Below are 18111 nucleotides of genomic sequence, written 5' to 3' on the forward strand. Positions count from 1 at the left end.
AGCTTGGCCCCAGTGATGTACTGGGCCGTATGCACTACCCTCTGTAGTGCCTTGCGGTCGGAGGCCGAGCAGTTGCCATACCAGGCAGTGATGCAACTAGTCAGGATGCTCTCGTTGGCTGTAGAACTTTTTGAGGATCTGAGGACCCATGCCAACACGACTGTGTTGTTGTGTTTGGATAATGATAGTCATTTGTGATGTGGACACCAAGGAACTTGAATCTCTCAACCTGCTCCACGAGAGCCCGATCGATGAGAATGGGGACGTGCTCGGCCCTCCTTTTCCTGTAGTCCACAATCATCTTTGTCTTGATCACGTTGAGGGAGAGGTTGTTATCCTGGCACCACACGGCCAGGTCTCTGACCTCCTCCCTATAGGCTGTCTCATCGTTGGCGTCGGCAAACTTAATGGTGGTGTTGGAGTCGTGCTTGGCCATGTAGTCATGGGAGTACAGGAGGGGACTGAGCACGCATCCCTGAGGGGCCCTCATGTTGAGAATCAGCGTGGTGGATGTGTTGTTACCTACCCTTACCAGCTGGGGGCGGCCCATCAGGAAGTCCAGGATCCAGTTGCAGAGGGAGGTGTTTAGTCCCAGGGTCCTTAGCTTAGTGATGAGCTTTGAGGGCACTATGGTGTACCAATTGTTTTTTAAAGTATTGAAACCAAACCATATGGATTTGAATGAAAGGTGTTTGAATAAACATGTAAAGGTGAATGTAAGAAGCGAACATCATTTAAAATAGGCTACATGTCATATTAAACAGCATATAAACACTCTAAATAGGTCAGGAGCCAGACAGGGAGCCTAAGAATGAACAAAAATGAATTATTTAGGCTATTATTTCAATTATTTCAAGGCTATAGCTTATAAAGAAATACATGCATTTGTGAATGCGACACCAGGCTGGTAGGGACATAAAGCGCTCAGCATTTAAATAACATTTAGTTGTATTAAATCATTATAGTCTGTTAATTGTACACTTAGGCTGTGACTTACTTATAATTAAAAACAAATTAAATGAAAAAATGCCTTATTACTCTGTCTACAGTGCCTTTTAATAAATGTTTTGAATACACGCCCGTCTATGTCTTCGTGTGATGGTGCCTGGAGAGGTCAGCAGCAGAGAATTCCCTCTCCACGCTTGCAGAGCAACTGGGGATGCTAAACACCCTTTTGGCCACTCTTGCCAGCCTGAGCTGAGATGTTTTAAAAATGTTCTATAGGTAGGCCTAAAGGTTTTTAGGCAAAATAAACCAAGCAAAACGGAAAGCTCCTTGAAAGTGGGGATGTAACATTACCAGGCCTATTGGGCCAAAATATTTATGGACTGTTTTATAGATCTCTTTTAAGAGATCAGATTTTTTTTGTTTATAAATACTTTGCTACAATGACACACTTTAGTTATCTACAAACCTTGTTCCTTTCTTTCAGCATGTGCATGTAGTAAGTATACTATCATGCTTTCGGTAAACGTGTCAGATTCCACAATGATTCTGTGGTTGTAGACTCTACATCACCACACTCCCTCTCTTGCTTTCGGTCCTCATCTTTGTCAGTCACCTTTGTTTTGCACCTGTGTGTTTTATCAGTTTCTTTATAAAAATATTTAGTGAACTCCATAGCTATAGCTAAAGCATGGGCATATAGCAACACACAAGTAGACTACAAATGCATGCTGGGCTGGACATGCCCTGAGCTCCTGAAGTGAGCGCTACTTTTTTTGGAGTGGGCAAGATGGCCGACGCTCCAGCCTTTTGGAAATCTCACTCCGTGCTCCAGTCAAATTGGGCACGCTCCTCACTGCTCACATACACTGGCCCCAACTAGTGTCAGGCAGACTGGTAATGCTGATATTGTTCAATGCTAATTGTGTGTGTGTGTGTGTGTGTTAGACCTGCTGTTTGGCGTCCCGGTGAAACACACAGGGGTGAGTCTGTACAGCAGGAAGAGGGTGGTCACCTACACCATCACCATGGTCCTGGGCAGCTACGACGCCAGGTTCCTGTCTAGCCTGCGGGCGCGTCTCCGCCAGCTACACCCCTCGGTGAACTGCAGCCTACGCGAAGACCACATGGTGCACGTGCACTTCAAGGAGGAGATAGGCATGGCCGAGCTCATCCCTCTGGTCACCACCTACATCATACTGTTTGCCTACATCTACTTCTCCACACGTAAGTCTCTGACTGGAGTCTGGGTGCTACGGGGGCATCTCAATAGTCTAGAGGTTCACTTAATCTGCACTGATCTGAAAGAGTTGGCTTAGTTTCAATTAGTTAAAGATGCATCCTTCTTTCCATCCCTCCTTCCTTGAAGTAATGTGTCCCATTACTAAGGCCGGTGGGGGGAAATTGGTTTCAAATTAAATGCTGAAGTCGACTTTCTTGCTTTGGGGGCCCCTCGTTTTCTCTGGGATATTGTGCCCGGTTAAGCCCACAGAGCCAAGACCCAGATTAGTGTGTGTGTTTGACTGAGTCCTAGCCAAGACTGTTCCTGTCTAGTGCAGGGATAATCCCCTATACAGGAACACTAGACCACCATACGAATCTACCATGATAAGACTCACCAACAATATGCTGACACACACACACACACACACACGTGCAGTCTACTGTACACAAACCACATTTCAACTAAAAGCTGCATAAACTCTCATGCTCAGAGACATTCTTCTTTGTAGTGTGTGTAAACTCTGTCTATGTTAACTCTTTCCTCTCAGTGTGTGTAGCCTCTGTCTATGTTAACTCTTTCCTCTCAGTGTGTGTAGCCTCTGTCTATGTTAACTCTTTCCTCTCGGTGTGTGTAAACTCTGTCTATGTTAACTCTTTCTTCTCGGTGTGTGTAGCCTCTGTCTATGTTAACTCTTTCCTCTCGGTGTGTGTAGCCTCTGTCTATGTTAACTCTTTCCTCTCGGTGTGTGTAGCCTCTGTCTATGTTAACTCTTTCCTCTCGGTGTGTGTAGCCTCTGTCTATGTTAACTCTTTCTTCTCGGTGTGTGTAGCCTCTGTCTATGTTAACTCTTTCCTCTCGGTGTGTGTAAACTCTGTCTATGTTAACTCTTTCCACTCGGTGTGTGTAAACTCTGTCTATGTTAACTCTACTTCTTCCTCTCTCCAGGTAAGATTGACATGGTGAAGTCAAAATGGGGCTTGGCGCTGGCTGCTGTGGTAACAGTGCTCAGCTCTCTGCTTATGTCTGTGGGGCTCTGCACCCTGTTCGGCCTGACGCCCACACTCAATGGAGGGTAAGAAACACACACACACACAAACACACACACAAACACACACACACACACACACACACACACACACACACACACACACACACACACACACACACACACACACACACACAACAAAAGCATGCCCACACACTTACTAACTCACACACACTCTCACACTAAAATCCCCTGACCATCTCCTGCTCATTGAGCTGTATGGATTACTGTGGGACTGCAGATGTTAATGTACAGTGAGTGACAGGGGACTGTGTTACCAAGGGCAACAGATGTGGACTTAAAGGGGAGGAGGGATTCTTAAGAGGGCGGGGATAGATATTGATGTGGTGTACCTGGCCAATCACACCCAGCTTATTGGAATGTAGAGGATGGCATGACCATCTCACACCATCCAAATCTCATTGATCAAGATTCCAGGGTCCACACGCACATAGACCTACATACCCACTGTTGTGCATATTGACACAATGGCCACATAACACGTGCGTTTAGTCTTTATCTTCTGCGGTGAAGGTTTGTTCCGTACTGACCTCCAACCCTTATCTTCACGTGTCATGATAGCATATCTCTGGTTTACTGTCCGTCAAACCTTGTCTGTCTCTTGTCTACTAAATGTCCCATTTCCTATTTTTAACCTGTTTTTTTTATTTGTACCACAAACATAATGACAACAATCAAATCAATCAAATTGAAAAACCTGACCTGTCTCCCACCATAACATCCAAACTTGCATCAATCACCTGATCCACAAATAAGTACTCTGAGAGCACTGGTTACTCAAATGAGATGATGAAGTATTATTCACAACAGCCTTGTAATCATGTTGTCTCTCTCTCTGTCAGTGAGATCTTCCCCTATCTGGTGGTGGTGATAGGGCTGGAGAACGTCCTGGTTCTCACCAAGTCTGTGGTGTCCACCCCTGTTGACCTGGAGGTCAAACTACGTATCGCTCAGGGTAAGAGTGTGTGTGGGTTGGTTCTTCTATCCCCATAAGTCCCCACAAGGATTAGTAAAACAAGGAAAATTCTCTTTCCCATGGCCCCATGAGGACAAAGGGTGTTTTAAGGTTAGAATTAGGGTAAGGATCCCTCCTGAGTGGTGTAGCGGTTTAAGGTACTACATCGTGATTGAGGCGTCCCTACAGACCAGGGTTCGATCCTGGGCTGTTTCGCAGCCAGCTGCAACCGGGACACAATTTTCCCAGCGTCGTCCGGGTTAGGGGAGGGTTTGGCCGGCCGGGATGTCCTTGTCCCATTGCGCTATAGCGACTCCTTGTTGCGGACCGGGCGCATGCACGCTGACTTCGGTTTCCTCCGATATATTGATGCGACTGGCTTCTGGGTTAAGCGAGCAGTGTGTCAAGAAGCAGTGCGGATTGGCAGGGTTGTGTTTCGGAGGACGCATGGCTCTCGACCTTCGCCTCTCCCGAGACCGTATGGAGTTGCAGTGACGGACAAGACTGTAACTACCAGTTGGATATGACAAAATCGGTATATACAGTGCCTTGCGAAAGTATTCGGCCCCCTTGAACTTTGCGACCTTTTGCCACATTTCAGGCTTCAAACATAAAGATATAAAACTGTATTTTTTTGTGAAGAATCAACAACAAGTGGGACACAATCATGAAGTGGAACGACATATATTGGATATTTCAAACTTTTTTAACAAATCAAAAACTGAAAAATTGGGCGTGCAAAATTATTCAGCCCCCTTAAGTTAATACTTTGTAGCGCCACCTTTTACTGCGATTACAGCTGTAAGTCGCTTGGGGTATGTCTCTATCAGTTTTGCACATCGAGAGACTGACATTTTTTCCCATTCTTCCTTGCAAAACAGCTCGAGCTCAGTGAGGTTGGATGGAGAGCATTTGTGAACAGCAGTTTTCAGTTCTTTCCACAGATTCTCGATTGGATTCAGGTCTGGACTTTGACTTGGCCATTCTAACACCTGGATATGTTTATTTTTGAACCATTCCATTGTAGATTTTGCTTTATGTTTTGGATCATTGTCTTGTTGGAAGACAAATCTCCGTCCCAGTCTCAGGTCTTTTGCAGACTCCATCAGGTTTTCTTCCAGAATGGTCCTGTATTAAGCTCCATCCATCTTCCCATCAATTTTAACCATCTTCCCTGTCTCTGCTGAAGAAAAGCAGGCCCAAACCATGATGCTGCCACCACCATGTTTGACAGTGGGGATGGTGTGTTCAGCTGTGTTGCTTTTACGCCAAACATAACGTTTTGCATTGTTGCCAAAAAGTTCAATTTTGGTTTCATCTGACCAGAGCACCTTCTTCCACATGTTTGGTGTGTCTCCCAGGTGGCTTGTGGCAAACTTTAAACGACACTTTTTATGGATATCTTTAAGAAATGGCTTTCTTCTTGCCACTCTTCCATAAAGGCCAGATTTGTGCAATATACGACTGATTGTTGTTCTATGGACAGAGTCTCCCACCTCAGCTGTAGATCTCTGCAGTTCATCCAGAGTGATCATGGGCCTCTTGGCTGCATCTCTGATCAGTCTTCTCCTTGTATGAGCTGAAAGTTTAGAGGGACGGCCAGGTCTTGGTAGATTTGCAGTGGTCTGATACTCCTTCCATTTCAATATTATCGCTTGCACAGTGCTCCTTGGGATGTTTAAAGCTTGGGAAATCTTTTTGTATCCAAATCCGGCTTTAAACTTCTTCACAACAGTATCTCGGACCTGCCTGGTGTGTTCCTTGTTCTTCATGATGCTCTCTGCGCTTTTAACGGACCTCTGAGACTATCACAGTGCAGGTGCATTTATACGGAGACTTGATTACACACAGGTGGATTGTATTTATCATCATTAGTCATTTAGGTCAACATTGGATCATTCAGAGATCCTCACTGAACTTCTGGAGAGAGTTTGCTGCACTGAAAGTAAAGGGGCTGAATAATTTTGCACGCCCAATTTTTCAGTTTTTGATTTGTTAAAAAAGTTTGAAATATCCAATAAATGTCATTCCACTTCATGATTGTGTCCCACTTGTTGTTGATTCTTCACAAAAAAATACAGTTTTATATCTTTATGTTTGAAGCCTGAAATGTGGCAAAAGGTCGCAAAGTCCAAGGGGGCCGATTTACTTTCGCAAGGCACTGTATATATATGAATGATAATAACAATTGGGGTAAGGGACTGGGGTTACAGGTTAGAGTTATGGTAAGTGTTAGGGGCTAGGGTTACAGGTTAGAGTTATGGTAAGTGTTAGGGGCTAGGGTTACAGGTTAGAGTTATGGTAAGGGTTAGGGGCTAGGGTTACAGGTTAGAGTTATGGTAAGTGTTAGGGGTTAGGGTTACAGGTTAGAGTTATGGTAAGTGTTAGGGGTTAGGGTTACAGGTTAGAGTTATGGTAAGTGTTAGGGGTTAGGGTTACAGGTTAGAGTTATGGTAAGTGTTAGGGGCTAGGGTTACAGGTTAGAGTTATGGTAAGTGTTAGGGGTTAGGGTTACAGGTTAGAGTTATGGTAAGTGTTAGGGGCTAGGGTTACAGGTTAGAGTTATGGTAAGTGTTAGGGGCTAGGGTTACAGGTTAGAGTTATGGTAAGTGTTAGGGGTTAGGGAAAATAAGATTTGGAATGGAAATTAATTTTAGGTCCCCAAGAGGATAGAAGAACAAAACGTGTGTGTGTGTGTGTGTGTGTGTGTGTGTGTGTGTGAAATCCAAGCATTTGTTAATGTGGTATTGTGTTGTCCCTCTCCAGGTCTTAGTAATGAGAGCTGGTCTATCATGAAGAACATGGCCACAGAGCTGTGCATCATCCTCATAGGATATTTCACCCTGGTGCCTGCTATCCAGGTAACACACACACACACACATCTATCACACACTGGCGTATGAACACAGGTTGACGCACACTTTCATTCACATAGACAGAGTAGAGCATACTGCCACACAACATGCACACACCCACTTTTACTGTGTATGTTTTGAGTGGCCTGCTGTTTATTTCTGTGTTTCCAGGAGTTCTGTCTGTTTGCTGTGGTGGGACTGGTGTCTGACTTCTTCCTTCAGATGTTTTTCTTCACCACAGTTCTTTCCATTGACATCCGACGCATGGAGGTGAACACACACACACACACACACTGTCAACAGTGCTTTCCTTAGAAAATGTACAGCATGGAAGTGAGGTTATAGACACACACACACATTTGCCATGTGAAGGTGAGATCTCTTGAGACGCGTCATTTCCTCAGTCTACAGTGCTCTTTAAAATAGACAGTCTTTATCCACCGTGTTCCCCTGTTACAGTCTGTTACTCTAACACTAATGCATACACATGTACTCACATACTTGTTCTCTCATACGTGTTGCACACTCCCACGCTCCCTAAAACTGTCCTCTCACACACAGTTGGCCGATCTGAACCGGCGTCTTCCGGCCGAGGCGGGGATGCCCCTTCCCAAACCGGGCCCCCTGCGCCCTCGGGAGGCGCCTCCTCCCCCACGGCCCTCGCCCCACACCATCACCCTGCAGACGCCCGCCTTCAGGAACCTGCGCCTGCCCAAGAGGCTCCGTGTGGTCTACTTCCTGGCCCGCACGCGTCTGGCCCAGCGCTTCATCATGGTGAGACTGGCTGGAGGCACTTCCTGAAAAGATCGTTTAAGTTAGGGTTGCACGATTATTTTGGAAAATGCACAGGCTTTTCAGAAATTAGGATTGGAAGACTCGTGATTTCCTGCTTATTCCCGTCTGATTCCGGGAATCTTCCAACTGGATTTTCTGGAATTTTGCGACCCTAGTTTCACTTAGTCCAGTGTTAACAAATTCTCGTGTGAAAGGAGGGTGAGTTAGCACTGGGATAAGAACATGCAGTGTGAAAAAGCCTTGAGGGTGACTGTCTCATGGCCTTTTCACAGAGAGTCAGTCTGTTGGGCCGTCGTGTCTGCGTGTGTTACGATCTGTCTCGCCTGTCAGTATTTGTCTCTGTATGACTGTCTGAACATTTCCAGTACTTCCTTGAAGTAGTCCTCTGTATGCATTTACATGTCCCTCTATCCCTGTATTGTTGTAGGTGGGTACAGTGATCTGGATTGGCATCCTGGCCTACACGGACCCCGCTGGCCTCCGTACCTACCTGGCAGCCCAGGTGTCAGAGCAGAGCCCCCTGGGGGATGGCGGGGCCGGGGGTCTGCCCCCGCACCTGGGAGTAGCCCCGGTCTTCCCTGGACCAGGAGGGGACCCCGTCGGCACCCTCAGTGTCCTCCCTGCCCCCGCTGAACCCACCCCGCTTCCAGAGAACCAGTCCCAGGGCCACCACGGGGCCCCCGGGGAAGGAGTACCCCTGGTGCCCCAGATCAGCTGGGGGGCGGAGGATGAGGAGGGCTGGAGGAGGCTGTCTTTCAGACACTGGCCCTCGCTCTTCAGCTACTATAATATTACTCTGGCAAAGAGGTAGGTCAGGGGAGTTGGAATGAGTTACTGGGTGTATGTGAGCTTATGTGCATAGTGTGTGTGTCACTGTTGACCCTACTTACCATGCTTTTGGGTTAGGTTGAATTCATTGTTTAATGTTAGGAAATGTCATTTTGTTACCTTTCTGTCCCACAGATACATCAGCATCCTGCCTGTCATCCCCATCACGCTCCACCTGAGCCCCCGGGAGGCCATCGAGACACGTCACCCCCAGGACACACGCCACCCCCCGCCGCCCAGCCTCAAAACGAATGACCTGCCCGCAGACCTCACGCTCTACAAGTCAGTACCGACATACTCACACACACACACACACACACACCAACCTCTATATCCAACTCCTTCAAACTACAGATTGACCAATATTCCCCCTACCACCATCCATGCACTTCATGTTTTTAAAATACACACACACACACACCCACACACACACCCCCCCCCCCCACACACACACACACACACACACACACACACACACACACCCATGCACAGTGCACACCACTTCAAAGTCCATGCAGGTGAAAGATCAATGTTATAGTGAACGATTATGGCTTCAAGGCCAAGAGATACAGTGATAATCCACACAGTCCAAACCCACATCTCATACAGTATAGGCCTACATTTGTCCCAAGTAGGGTTGCAAAATTCTGGAAACTTTCAATAAATTCCCTGGTTTTCCCCAAATCCTGGTTGGAGGATTCCCAGAATCAGGAAGGAATAAGCAGGAAATCCGGAAGCATCCAACCAGGATTTGCAACGCTAGTCCCACACCTCTCTCTTCTTCCTCTCTTTCTAACCTTGCAAACGAAACAAGGCCAAACAGTCTGGTTATCTCAAAAAAGGTAGGAAGAAAGGAAATTTTTTTTTCTTCTCTTATCTCTATAGTTGAGTTGATTGGCTATTGGGCGAGGTTGGTTTTGCATCGGTGCCCCCACCCACCCGGGGCACAGGGCCATGCTAAATTAACTCCCTCACTGACTCAGACTTTGGCCCTGTCTACCGGCTCATCTGATTGGCTGTCAGGTTACTCGTAAGATGTCCGTGGGTTGATGATGTCATGGTGGAGTGGGTGATGGTTGGTGTGGTTTTTGGACTGAGTGAAACGGTCTCTCAACTGTGTTCTCCCTAGTAGGGGGCAAAGGTTCCTCAAAGTAAGGCAGTACAGTACGGCCAACGTCAATGTTTCTATTAGAACAAACAGAATTATGCAGGGGGGTGCTGTGCTGCTTGAGACGTGAGGGTGGGAATATTGTTTTCAAAGACCATTTTCCTGCAGTATCCTTGACCAATAGCGTATTAAAATGGATCCAACTTTGGAACTGTGTCCACTGTGATGTGTAACGCCAGGGAGGTTTTTCATTGGACGTGGGCGGTTTGAATCATATTCATCAGGTCATGGTCATCTGTGAAACCCAGATCCGTGTTCACGGTTCATATCTGAGATAAAGGTCACAGTGGTGAAGGTCATCTCTGGAACACAGGCCAGGCACAGATGGAGATTGATCTATTAGAATTGTTGGGTCAGGTCAAGGAGGAGGGGCCTGGATGGTTCATCCAGAATAAAGTAGGATCTGTCGTATCTATGGTTGTCCAATCAAAGACGGTTTCCTGGAACTCTTGCTTAGGTGGACTGTTATTTTCAGAGAATCTCCCTCAGCCTGTTTACAATAGTCATAAAAAAATAAACTGGTTGCCAATCAATGTTAGGCACTTTTATTATTAATAATATTTTAATACACTTTTATTATTATTATTAATATGATAATTTTCTAACATTTCAAGCCTCAAATGGAAAGGCTGCTTTCTGTTGTCGTGTGAATGGAAAGGCTGCTTTCTGTTGTCGTGTGAATGGAAAGGCTGCTTTCTGTTGTCGTGTGAATGGAAAGGCTGCTTTCTGTTGTCGTGTGAATGGAAAGGCTGCTTTCGGTTGTCGTGTGAATGGAAAGGCTGCTTTCTGTTGTCGTGTGAATGGAAAGGCTGCTTTCGGTTGTCGTGTGAATGGAAGTGCAACCTTAAGGTGAGGAAAAACAGCCATTTTGTCCCTGGCTCTCAACGGTCCACATATGCATACTTCCACTGAAGTGGTCTAATTGGCTTGAACATGTGCAGCCAGTGTGCACACCACATGGGTACAATGTTTCCCTAAGGGGACAATAAAGTCAGTGTGTACACGCTGACTCCATGCATGAACATGTGTGGGAGAGTACAGACTCAGCCGTGGTTTCAGAACTGGTATTGCACGTCGAGCTGGTCACACCAGTGCGTCAGACTCATTCTACACTACAGGTGCTGTTTAGGCTTCTGCCTTTACCCCCGTCTCCACTAGAGGGACACACTGGACCCATTACATCTGCTTTCCAGGCTTTCCTCACGGGGGGGGGGGACAATGAACAGTCCGGTCATGTTATGGAATGTCATTCTGACGAGCTGATGATTTATGTCGGTACGTCATTGCGTCAAGTTCACACCGTTCTCAATGTTCAAGTCTTTCTATTGTAAGATGCTCTGTGTGCTACGTGATGGCTTGGTCTCCCCGTCATTGGTACTCTCTGTCTCTAACGTGCTCTCTCTTCACACGCTTAACCCGCTCTCTCTCTGTCAGTGCAATCCAAACCAGCTTTATTGGCACATATGGAGAAGGCAGCAAACAGGTTATTAACCCTGTCTGTCTCTCTCTCTCTTTAGGGTAGCAGCTCTGGGCCTGGCGGCAGGGGTTCTGCTGGTGCTGCTGCTCTTCTGTCTCTACCGGGTCCTCTGTTCCCGCAACTACGGCCAGAACGGCGTGGCCCACGGGCGTCGTCGTCGCGGTGACCTGCCCTGCGACGACTACGGCTACTCGCCACCCATCAGCGAGATCTCCCCCCTGCTGCTGTGTGGACACAGCATGGTGAGAGACTGGGCGCACACACACGCACACACACACACGCTGACACAAATACCCTTTGTTCATTTGCATGAATATTTACAAGTATCTCTCCTCTGCGTTCTCTCTCTCTCTCACTCACTCACACTCTCACTCTCTCACACTCACTCACACACACACACACACCAGGATATAGAGTGTCTGGCGAGTGACGGCATGCTGTTGGCCAGTTGTTGTCTGGCAGGACAGATCCGTGTGTGGGACACTCAGACTGGAGACTGCCTCACCGTCATTCCTAAACATGGGTAAGACACGCACACAGCGTGTCCACATACCATATCCACAAGGTCACCTTGGCCAATACAGGATTACATACACACACGTACATACACACACCTATGGACAGTTCATGCTTGTGTTCATGCATAATGTGTTATATTTTTTGGCCTGGCACCACCCACCTCTTTGGAGTACAACTTGTATTATTTTAATAATAAATGTACAATATTAATTTTACATATGTAAGTACAAGTCATTAGATTATTAGTCATTAGATGTTGTTTTTTTTCAGCATAGTTTTTATGTGTTCTCCCTTCGTCCCATTCCCATGTCCTTTTATTCCTTTCTACATGGTCTTCCAACCTGTTCTCCTATATGCATATCCAGCCTCCTGTTCTGAACATTAAACTGTCTCTCTGTCAGGCTGCGGCGGAGTAGCAGCAGTGGCTGCTGGGAGCAGCGGGATGGTTGGGACGCTGTGGGTGTGGCCGAACCTGAAAATCTGGGGGGCGGGACAGAACCAGGGGGCGGGGTTTTCGACGAGGGCGAGGGCTACCCCCTCAGGCGGCGGACCACCCCACGTCCTGCCCTCTTTGAGAACCAACCCGACCTCACCCCCCTCATCGACACCAACTTCGACTCCCAGCCCCCCTCCCACCTCCTCCTCACCCCGCCTAGGGATGGCTTTGACTTCGGGGGGCTGGTGGAGAAGGCCTACCTGGAGCACGAGCCTCCCTCGCCGGGCCTCACGGCCTCCTACCCCTCACCCCTGTCGGGACCCCCACCCCAGAGGAGACGCAGCCTGGGGTACATCCAGCCCCCTGCTCCACAGGGCCAGGAAACCCCGGACTGGGAAAGCGCCGTGTGGGCCATGGAGCTCCGGGGGAACCTCATCGCTGCTGGGAGGAGCAATGGCAAACTAGAGGTGAGACCCAATCCCGAATCAACCCCCCTACACCGTCACTAGACACTTTATGATGCTCCCTTGTAGAACAGAAAGAAACAACTGGATGGGTGCAGTGGGAGTGGGTGAGATGGAAAGAGAGGAGGTAGTCATAATGAGAAAGCAGGAAACAATATTTGCAAGAGAAGAGTGTCAGTAGGAGAAATTGACAAAGGGAAAGTGAGAAAAAGCCAGGGCAAGTGTACTAATGTGTTATGTGGTTAGCTGTGGGACGCAGTGGAGGGCTCGTTACGCTGCAGTAATGAAGACGGCGTCTCGGGGATCACGGCCCTGGCCTTCCTCAACAACAGGATCGTGGCGGCCAGACTCGACGGCTCTCTAGACTTCTTCACTGTCGACATCAACAAGCCTCTGGGCTTACTGCAATACAGAGGTGAGCTTCACACACACTGTCAAACGACCCAATGATATCAATATACACAGAGTGTACAAAACATTAGGAACCTGCTTTTTCCTTGATATAGACTGACCAGGTGAAAGCTATGATCCCTAATTGATGTAACTTGTTAAATCCACTTCAATCGGTGTAGATGAAGGGAGGAGAGGTTAAATAAGGATTTTTAATCCTTGAGACATGGATTGTGTATGTGTGCCATTCAGAGGGAGAATGGGCAAGACAAAAGATTTAAGTGCCTTTGAACAGAGTATGTTAGTAGGTGCCAGGCGGTCAAGAACTGCAGCGCTGCTGGGTTTTTCACGCTCAACAGTTTCCCGTGTGTATCAAGAATGGTCCACCACCCAAAGGACATCCAGCCAACTTGACACAACTGTGGTAAGCGTTGGAGTCAACATGAGCCAGCATCCATGTGGAACACTTTCGACACCCTGTAGAGTCCATGCCCCGACGAGTTGAGGCTGTTCTGAGGGCAACAGGGGCGGCAACTCAATATTCGGAAGGTGTTCATAATGTTTTGTACACTCAGTGTATGTCTAATATGCTTGGAAAGTTGATTGTGTCACAATCGGTCAAATGTTAACAACTGGAGTCACATGTTATTGCCCGGTAGTGTAGTTAACTAATTATCAAGTAAAGTGTCTCCAGACATGTTTACTTTTGACCTTTGTGACGTCCTGACTTTTGGAGCGTTTTAACTCTAAACGTATGTTGGGTGTGTGTGGTGCCAGGTCCCCCCGGGCGTAGTAACATGCCGCCCTCGCCCTGCTACAGCAGTGAGGATGTGATCTCATGCCAGCTGACGCGCTCGGTGCAGTGTGCCCACCAGAAACCCATCACGGTGCTGCGAGCCGCTGCCGGCAGAGTGGTCACGGGCAGCCAGGACCACACGGTCAGGGTGAGGGAGGACACGCTCACAGAAACACGCTGACAGATGTACAGAAACACATACACACACACGTGTATATCGTTCCCCAACCTTTTGCATGATAATACAGTATAAAATCAACACTCACACACTAAAAGCCTGCTGTTTGTCCCTGTGTGTCAGGTATATCGTCTGGAGGACTCATGCTGTCTCTTCACGCTCCAGGGCCACTCTGGGGGAATCACTGCCATCTACATAGACCAGGTTAGTCAATGGTACAGTCTGTATCCCCCCCCCATCGGGGAAGTCCGATGGTACGGTCTGTATCCCCCCCATCGGGGCAGTCCAATGGTACAGCCATGTCCCCCAAAGCTGTGTTACAATGGCTAAACTGTTGTCTGGCTGCATTCCAACCCAAAGTCTGCTCCCTTTAAGAATTTCCCCCAGAAGGATAGTTATGCAATGGGCTCACCTTGCTCCTAAAATTCCACCTTCTCCATACCTTCTGTACCAGTCTTGCTGGCTGTGCAGGAGAGTCACTAAGGCACAGGCAGCCCAATTCTGATATTTTTTACACTAATTGGTCTTTTGACCAATCACATTAAATCTTTTCAAATCAGATCTTTTTCAGAGCTGGTCTCATTGGTTAAAAGTCTGCCTGTGGAAACGCGGCCTAAGGTACTCCTTTCCGATCAAAATCCATTCAACTGTAAGCCCCCCTTACTAGGGCACATCGTAGCAAAACGTCTTGCAACGGAATATTAGGATTTCTTATGAACAACTCCAGGTAGTCCCTCCTCATAGCAGTCCACTTTTTTCTGTTTGTACTTAATGAATATGACCCATGTGAAGTATGTCATTGTCGTGTTGCAGACCATGGTTCTGGCCAGTGGGGGGCAGGATGGAGCAATCTGTCTGTGGGATGTGCTGACGGGCAGCCGGGTGAGCCACGTGTATGGTCACCGCGGCGACGTGACCTCACTGGTGTGCACCACATCGTGCGTGATCAGCAGCGGCCTCGACGACCTCATCTGCATCTGGGACCGCAGCACGGGCATCAAGCTCTACTCCATACAGCAGGTGCGTCTCTGTATGTGTTTGGCTAATTTGGGAGAAATCAGGTAAACTAGTCTCCTGTTATTCAACGATAGTTTATGCCTCTTCTATCCCAATTTTTCCTTCCTTCTTAAACCTAACCTGTCTTTCTTTCTTTCCCCCCCTCCCCTAGGAGGTGGGCTGCGGTGCCAGTCTGGGGGTGATCTCTGAGTCTCTCCTGGTGACAGGGGGCCAGGGCTGTGTGTCCTTCTGGGACCTGAACTTCGGGGACCTCCTCCAGACGGTCTACCTGGGCCAGAGCAGCGACGGCCAGGGGGTCCGCCAGCTCGTGGTGCTGAACAACGCCGCCATCGTCTGCGACTTTGGCTCCGAGCTCAGCCTGGTCTACGTACCCTCGGTGCTGGAGAAGCTGGACTGAGCAGAAGCAGAACTAGGACAGGCGCCACACAGTGGCCTGGAGGAGTAGACAAAATGGTCAGTACTGACAATGGGGATATATGCAAACTCAACTCATTTTGGCCCTACACTACGCTGCAGTTGGTCAATCTTCTTGGAAAGAGTTGTGGCTCATTCAGATTGTTAGCGCTTCACCTGATTTAGCTGGCAGGGCATTTCTATAGCAATACATAACCTTTTTTATAAAGCTAATGTCTGGTTGGAGAGACAGATGTACAGACAGACTTACAAGGGGTCAACCTGCTACAGGGTGAGGTCTGTCTGACCAGAAAGATGACCCTTGACCTTGTTACTAGCTTTTATCCAAGCATTGGAAGGTTTGGGGTACACACACCCCAAGGGGGTTCCCATCCAACAATCAGACTGTCACTGCACACTATGCTGCTGTCATTGGCGGAGTGTTTGATACCACGCCAGCCAATCAATGTAGTGCAGCTGTAGCAGGCTCGTGTCATGAAGTCTGAGGGCCGCTGGGCTAAGCAAAGCAGTTATTAGCATGTGTGTGTTTTGTGTCCTGAGGAAGAAACAGTCCCTTTTTATGGTGAAAACATTGCTGACAAAAATCATTCATTATTGTGTGTGTGTGTGTGTGTGCGCGAGAGAACTGGATACGATTACTGTAATGAAATGCACCTTGAGAGGGGGTTGTTTTTATGTTTAAATCTATTTATTAGTGATACATTTTTAAGTAACAATTTGAGGTGTGCATAATATAATGTGGAGTTGATGTCATTTTTTAAAAAACATTGGTTATGATGAGATCAAGATTTGTAATAATATTTTGGAACTGAAAACGCTTAAGTGTTTTCTTGGCGTTGGGGATTGAGGGGGAGAGGTTCCTTGCCTTACCCCAGCTTCAAGCTCTGATTTTAGGGCTACTGTTGCTGCAAGAGGACCCATCTGGCCCCTAAGAGCCCCTTAAACTGTAATAGGCTCTATACTTTCTGCTTGAATTTGAGATTTGCATCTGAAGGTGTGGCAGCTCTACATTGGCTGCTCTCTTCCCATGTCGACTGTTCCCAGGATGTAAATATTCAATTGCACGGTGTTATGTTAGTAACATTTTCATGCTACCTTTGTATGTCTTGTTCTCTGACAAAAGGTTCCATTGAGGAAATCACGTTACTTTTTTAAATACCTAAAATGGCTTCCTCTTGAAAAAAAATCTTACAACTGTGTTTCTCTGTCCGCTATGTTTTTCCCAATTCACTGAAAAGGTATATTTTCTTTCGGTCTTATATCTGTAATTCTCTGCTTGTGAGTTTGAGAACCCTATCAGGCATAAAAGGAGAGGATGGGTAGTGTACCAGTAATGTGGTTAACTCCAACTTGTCTTTTCATGTGAGCAAAGGAGTCAGGGGGGGTCTCAGACTAGGAATATGATGGTACCCTCTAGGTTGGAGCCTCTCTACTAATAACTCAACCTTTCTCCCAGCCCGTTACCTCTGAGTGACTGTAGCGCTAGCCTGCAGACACACGCAATGCAGAGAGAGCGTAGTGTACTTGACCGTAGACGTTAGCCTACTTGGTTACTTACACCCATAGCTGAATGTAGATGCTTGATATTGAAAAGCAAATCCACTCAACTTCAACCAACAGAAATATAACACTAACTTGTGCACTAACTCTTAACCCTCTCAAATGCACATGCTCACACACACACTAGGCACTTTGTAACAATGTATAGAAAGACATTCAGAAAACATAAAAATGCACACATCAGACTTGTGAATGCACGGGTGGACAGCTTTAGTCCTCAAGTGTTGCGTTGTCTGCTGGTTTATGATGAATTGAAGAGAAACGAAAACCCAGACACACGCCATCCCAGAAGGACTGGAGTTGTGCACCTGTGTGTAATGGTTGTAATTTATTTCCTTTTTTTAATGTACATAATAAGTAAATGCTTTAGAGCGTGTCGATTCACTTATAAATTGTAAGGATATAAACTGTTGCCCGAGTTAAATATGGTTGTGTTTCAAGTCCTTTTAAGCTGCCTTTCCTTATCTCCTTGCTTGCAAAGAATGATACGATAGTTATATGACACCCACACACACTGTCACAATATGTGGCCTATGCAGGAATGAAACCTCATCACTCTGGGGCTGCGAGCACTATGCTCCCAACAACATTGGAATGTTTATGGAACAGGAGTTTCTACATTTGTTTTACAGCATTCTGCCACTGTAGTGATGAAAGGAGATGAGAAGGGAAGCATTTTAGATAATTGGAGCACAGCCCATGTCCCCTTGATCTGACCCTTTTGGTCCTACAAAATAGTTGACGGAGGGAGGGGCAGAAAGAAACCGGTGTAAATATTGTTTTTGTGGAATCATAGGCCTGTTCTGCCTCCCTCCTCCTGAACCCCCTCCCTTCGGTTGGCTAGGGTGCCACAGACTGTAGTGGCGGTAGCAAATGTTCTGGGCCATATTACTATTTTTAACACGGGAGCAAAACTTTTTACTAATTTCCAAATAAAGAGGCTTTGATACCTTGTCATGTGGTCTGTAGTGTGTGATTTTCTGTAGGGGGGGGAGAAGTTATCTTATGGAATGTTTGAGTATC

The 18111-nt window shown here is 47.1% G+C and overlaps 1 protein-coding gene across 2 annotated transcripts in view; it reads left to right on the forward strand.

Annotated features, from left to right (window-relative positions):
• The window catches only part of LOC110514448 (sterol regulatory element-binding protein cleavage-activating protein), a 35788-nt gene extending 17746 nt beyond the window's left edge, over nt 1-18042 (forward strand). For both annotated transcript variants that reach the window (XM_021593838.2, XM_021593837.2), the window contains exons 6-21: nt 1894-2172; nt 3116-3242; nt 4079-4191; nt 6958-7052; nt 7218-7316; nt 7608-7820; nt 8269-8648; nt 8805-8951; nt 11355-11556; nt 11722-11837; nt 12235-12736; nt 12980-13148; nt 13901-14067; nt 14221-14301; nt 14911-15117; nt 15266-18042. In XM_021593838.2, coding sequence (XP_021449513.1) covers nt 1894-2172; nt 3116-3242; nt 4079-4191; nt 6958-7052; nt 7218-7316; nt 7608-7820; nt 8269-8648; nt 8805-8951; nt 11355-11556; nt 11722-11837; nt 12235-12736; nt 12980-13148; nt 13901-14067; nt 14221-14301; nt 14911-15117; nt 15266-15511 — 3143 coding nt within the window. In that variant the 3' untranslated portion in view covers nt 15512-18042. The remainder of the gene's footprint in view (nt 1-1893; nt 2173-3115; nt 3243-4078; nt 4192-6957; nt 7053-7217; nt 7317-7607; nt 7821-8268; nt 8649-8804; nt 8952-11354; nt 11557-11721; nt 11838-12234; nt 12737-12979; nt 13149-13900; nt 14068-14220; nt 14302-14910; nt 15118-15265) is intronic.
• The last annotated feature ends 69 nt before the right edge of the window (nt 18043-18111 follow it).

This window comes from Oncorhynchus mykiss, chromosome 3, assembly GCF_013265735.2.
Source record: "Oncorhynchus mykiss isolate Arlee chromosome 3, USDA_OmykA_1.1, whole genome shotgun sequence".
NCBI lineage: Eukaryota > Metazoa > Chordata > Actinopteri > Salmoniformes > Salmonidae > Oncorhynchus > Oncorhynchus mykiss.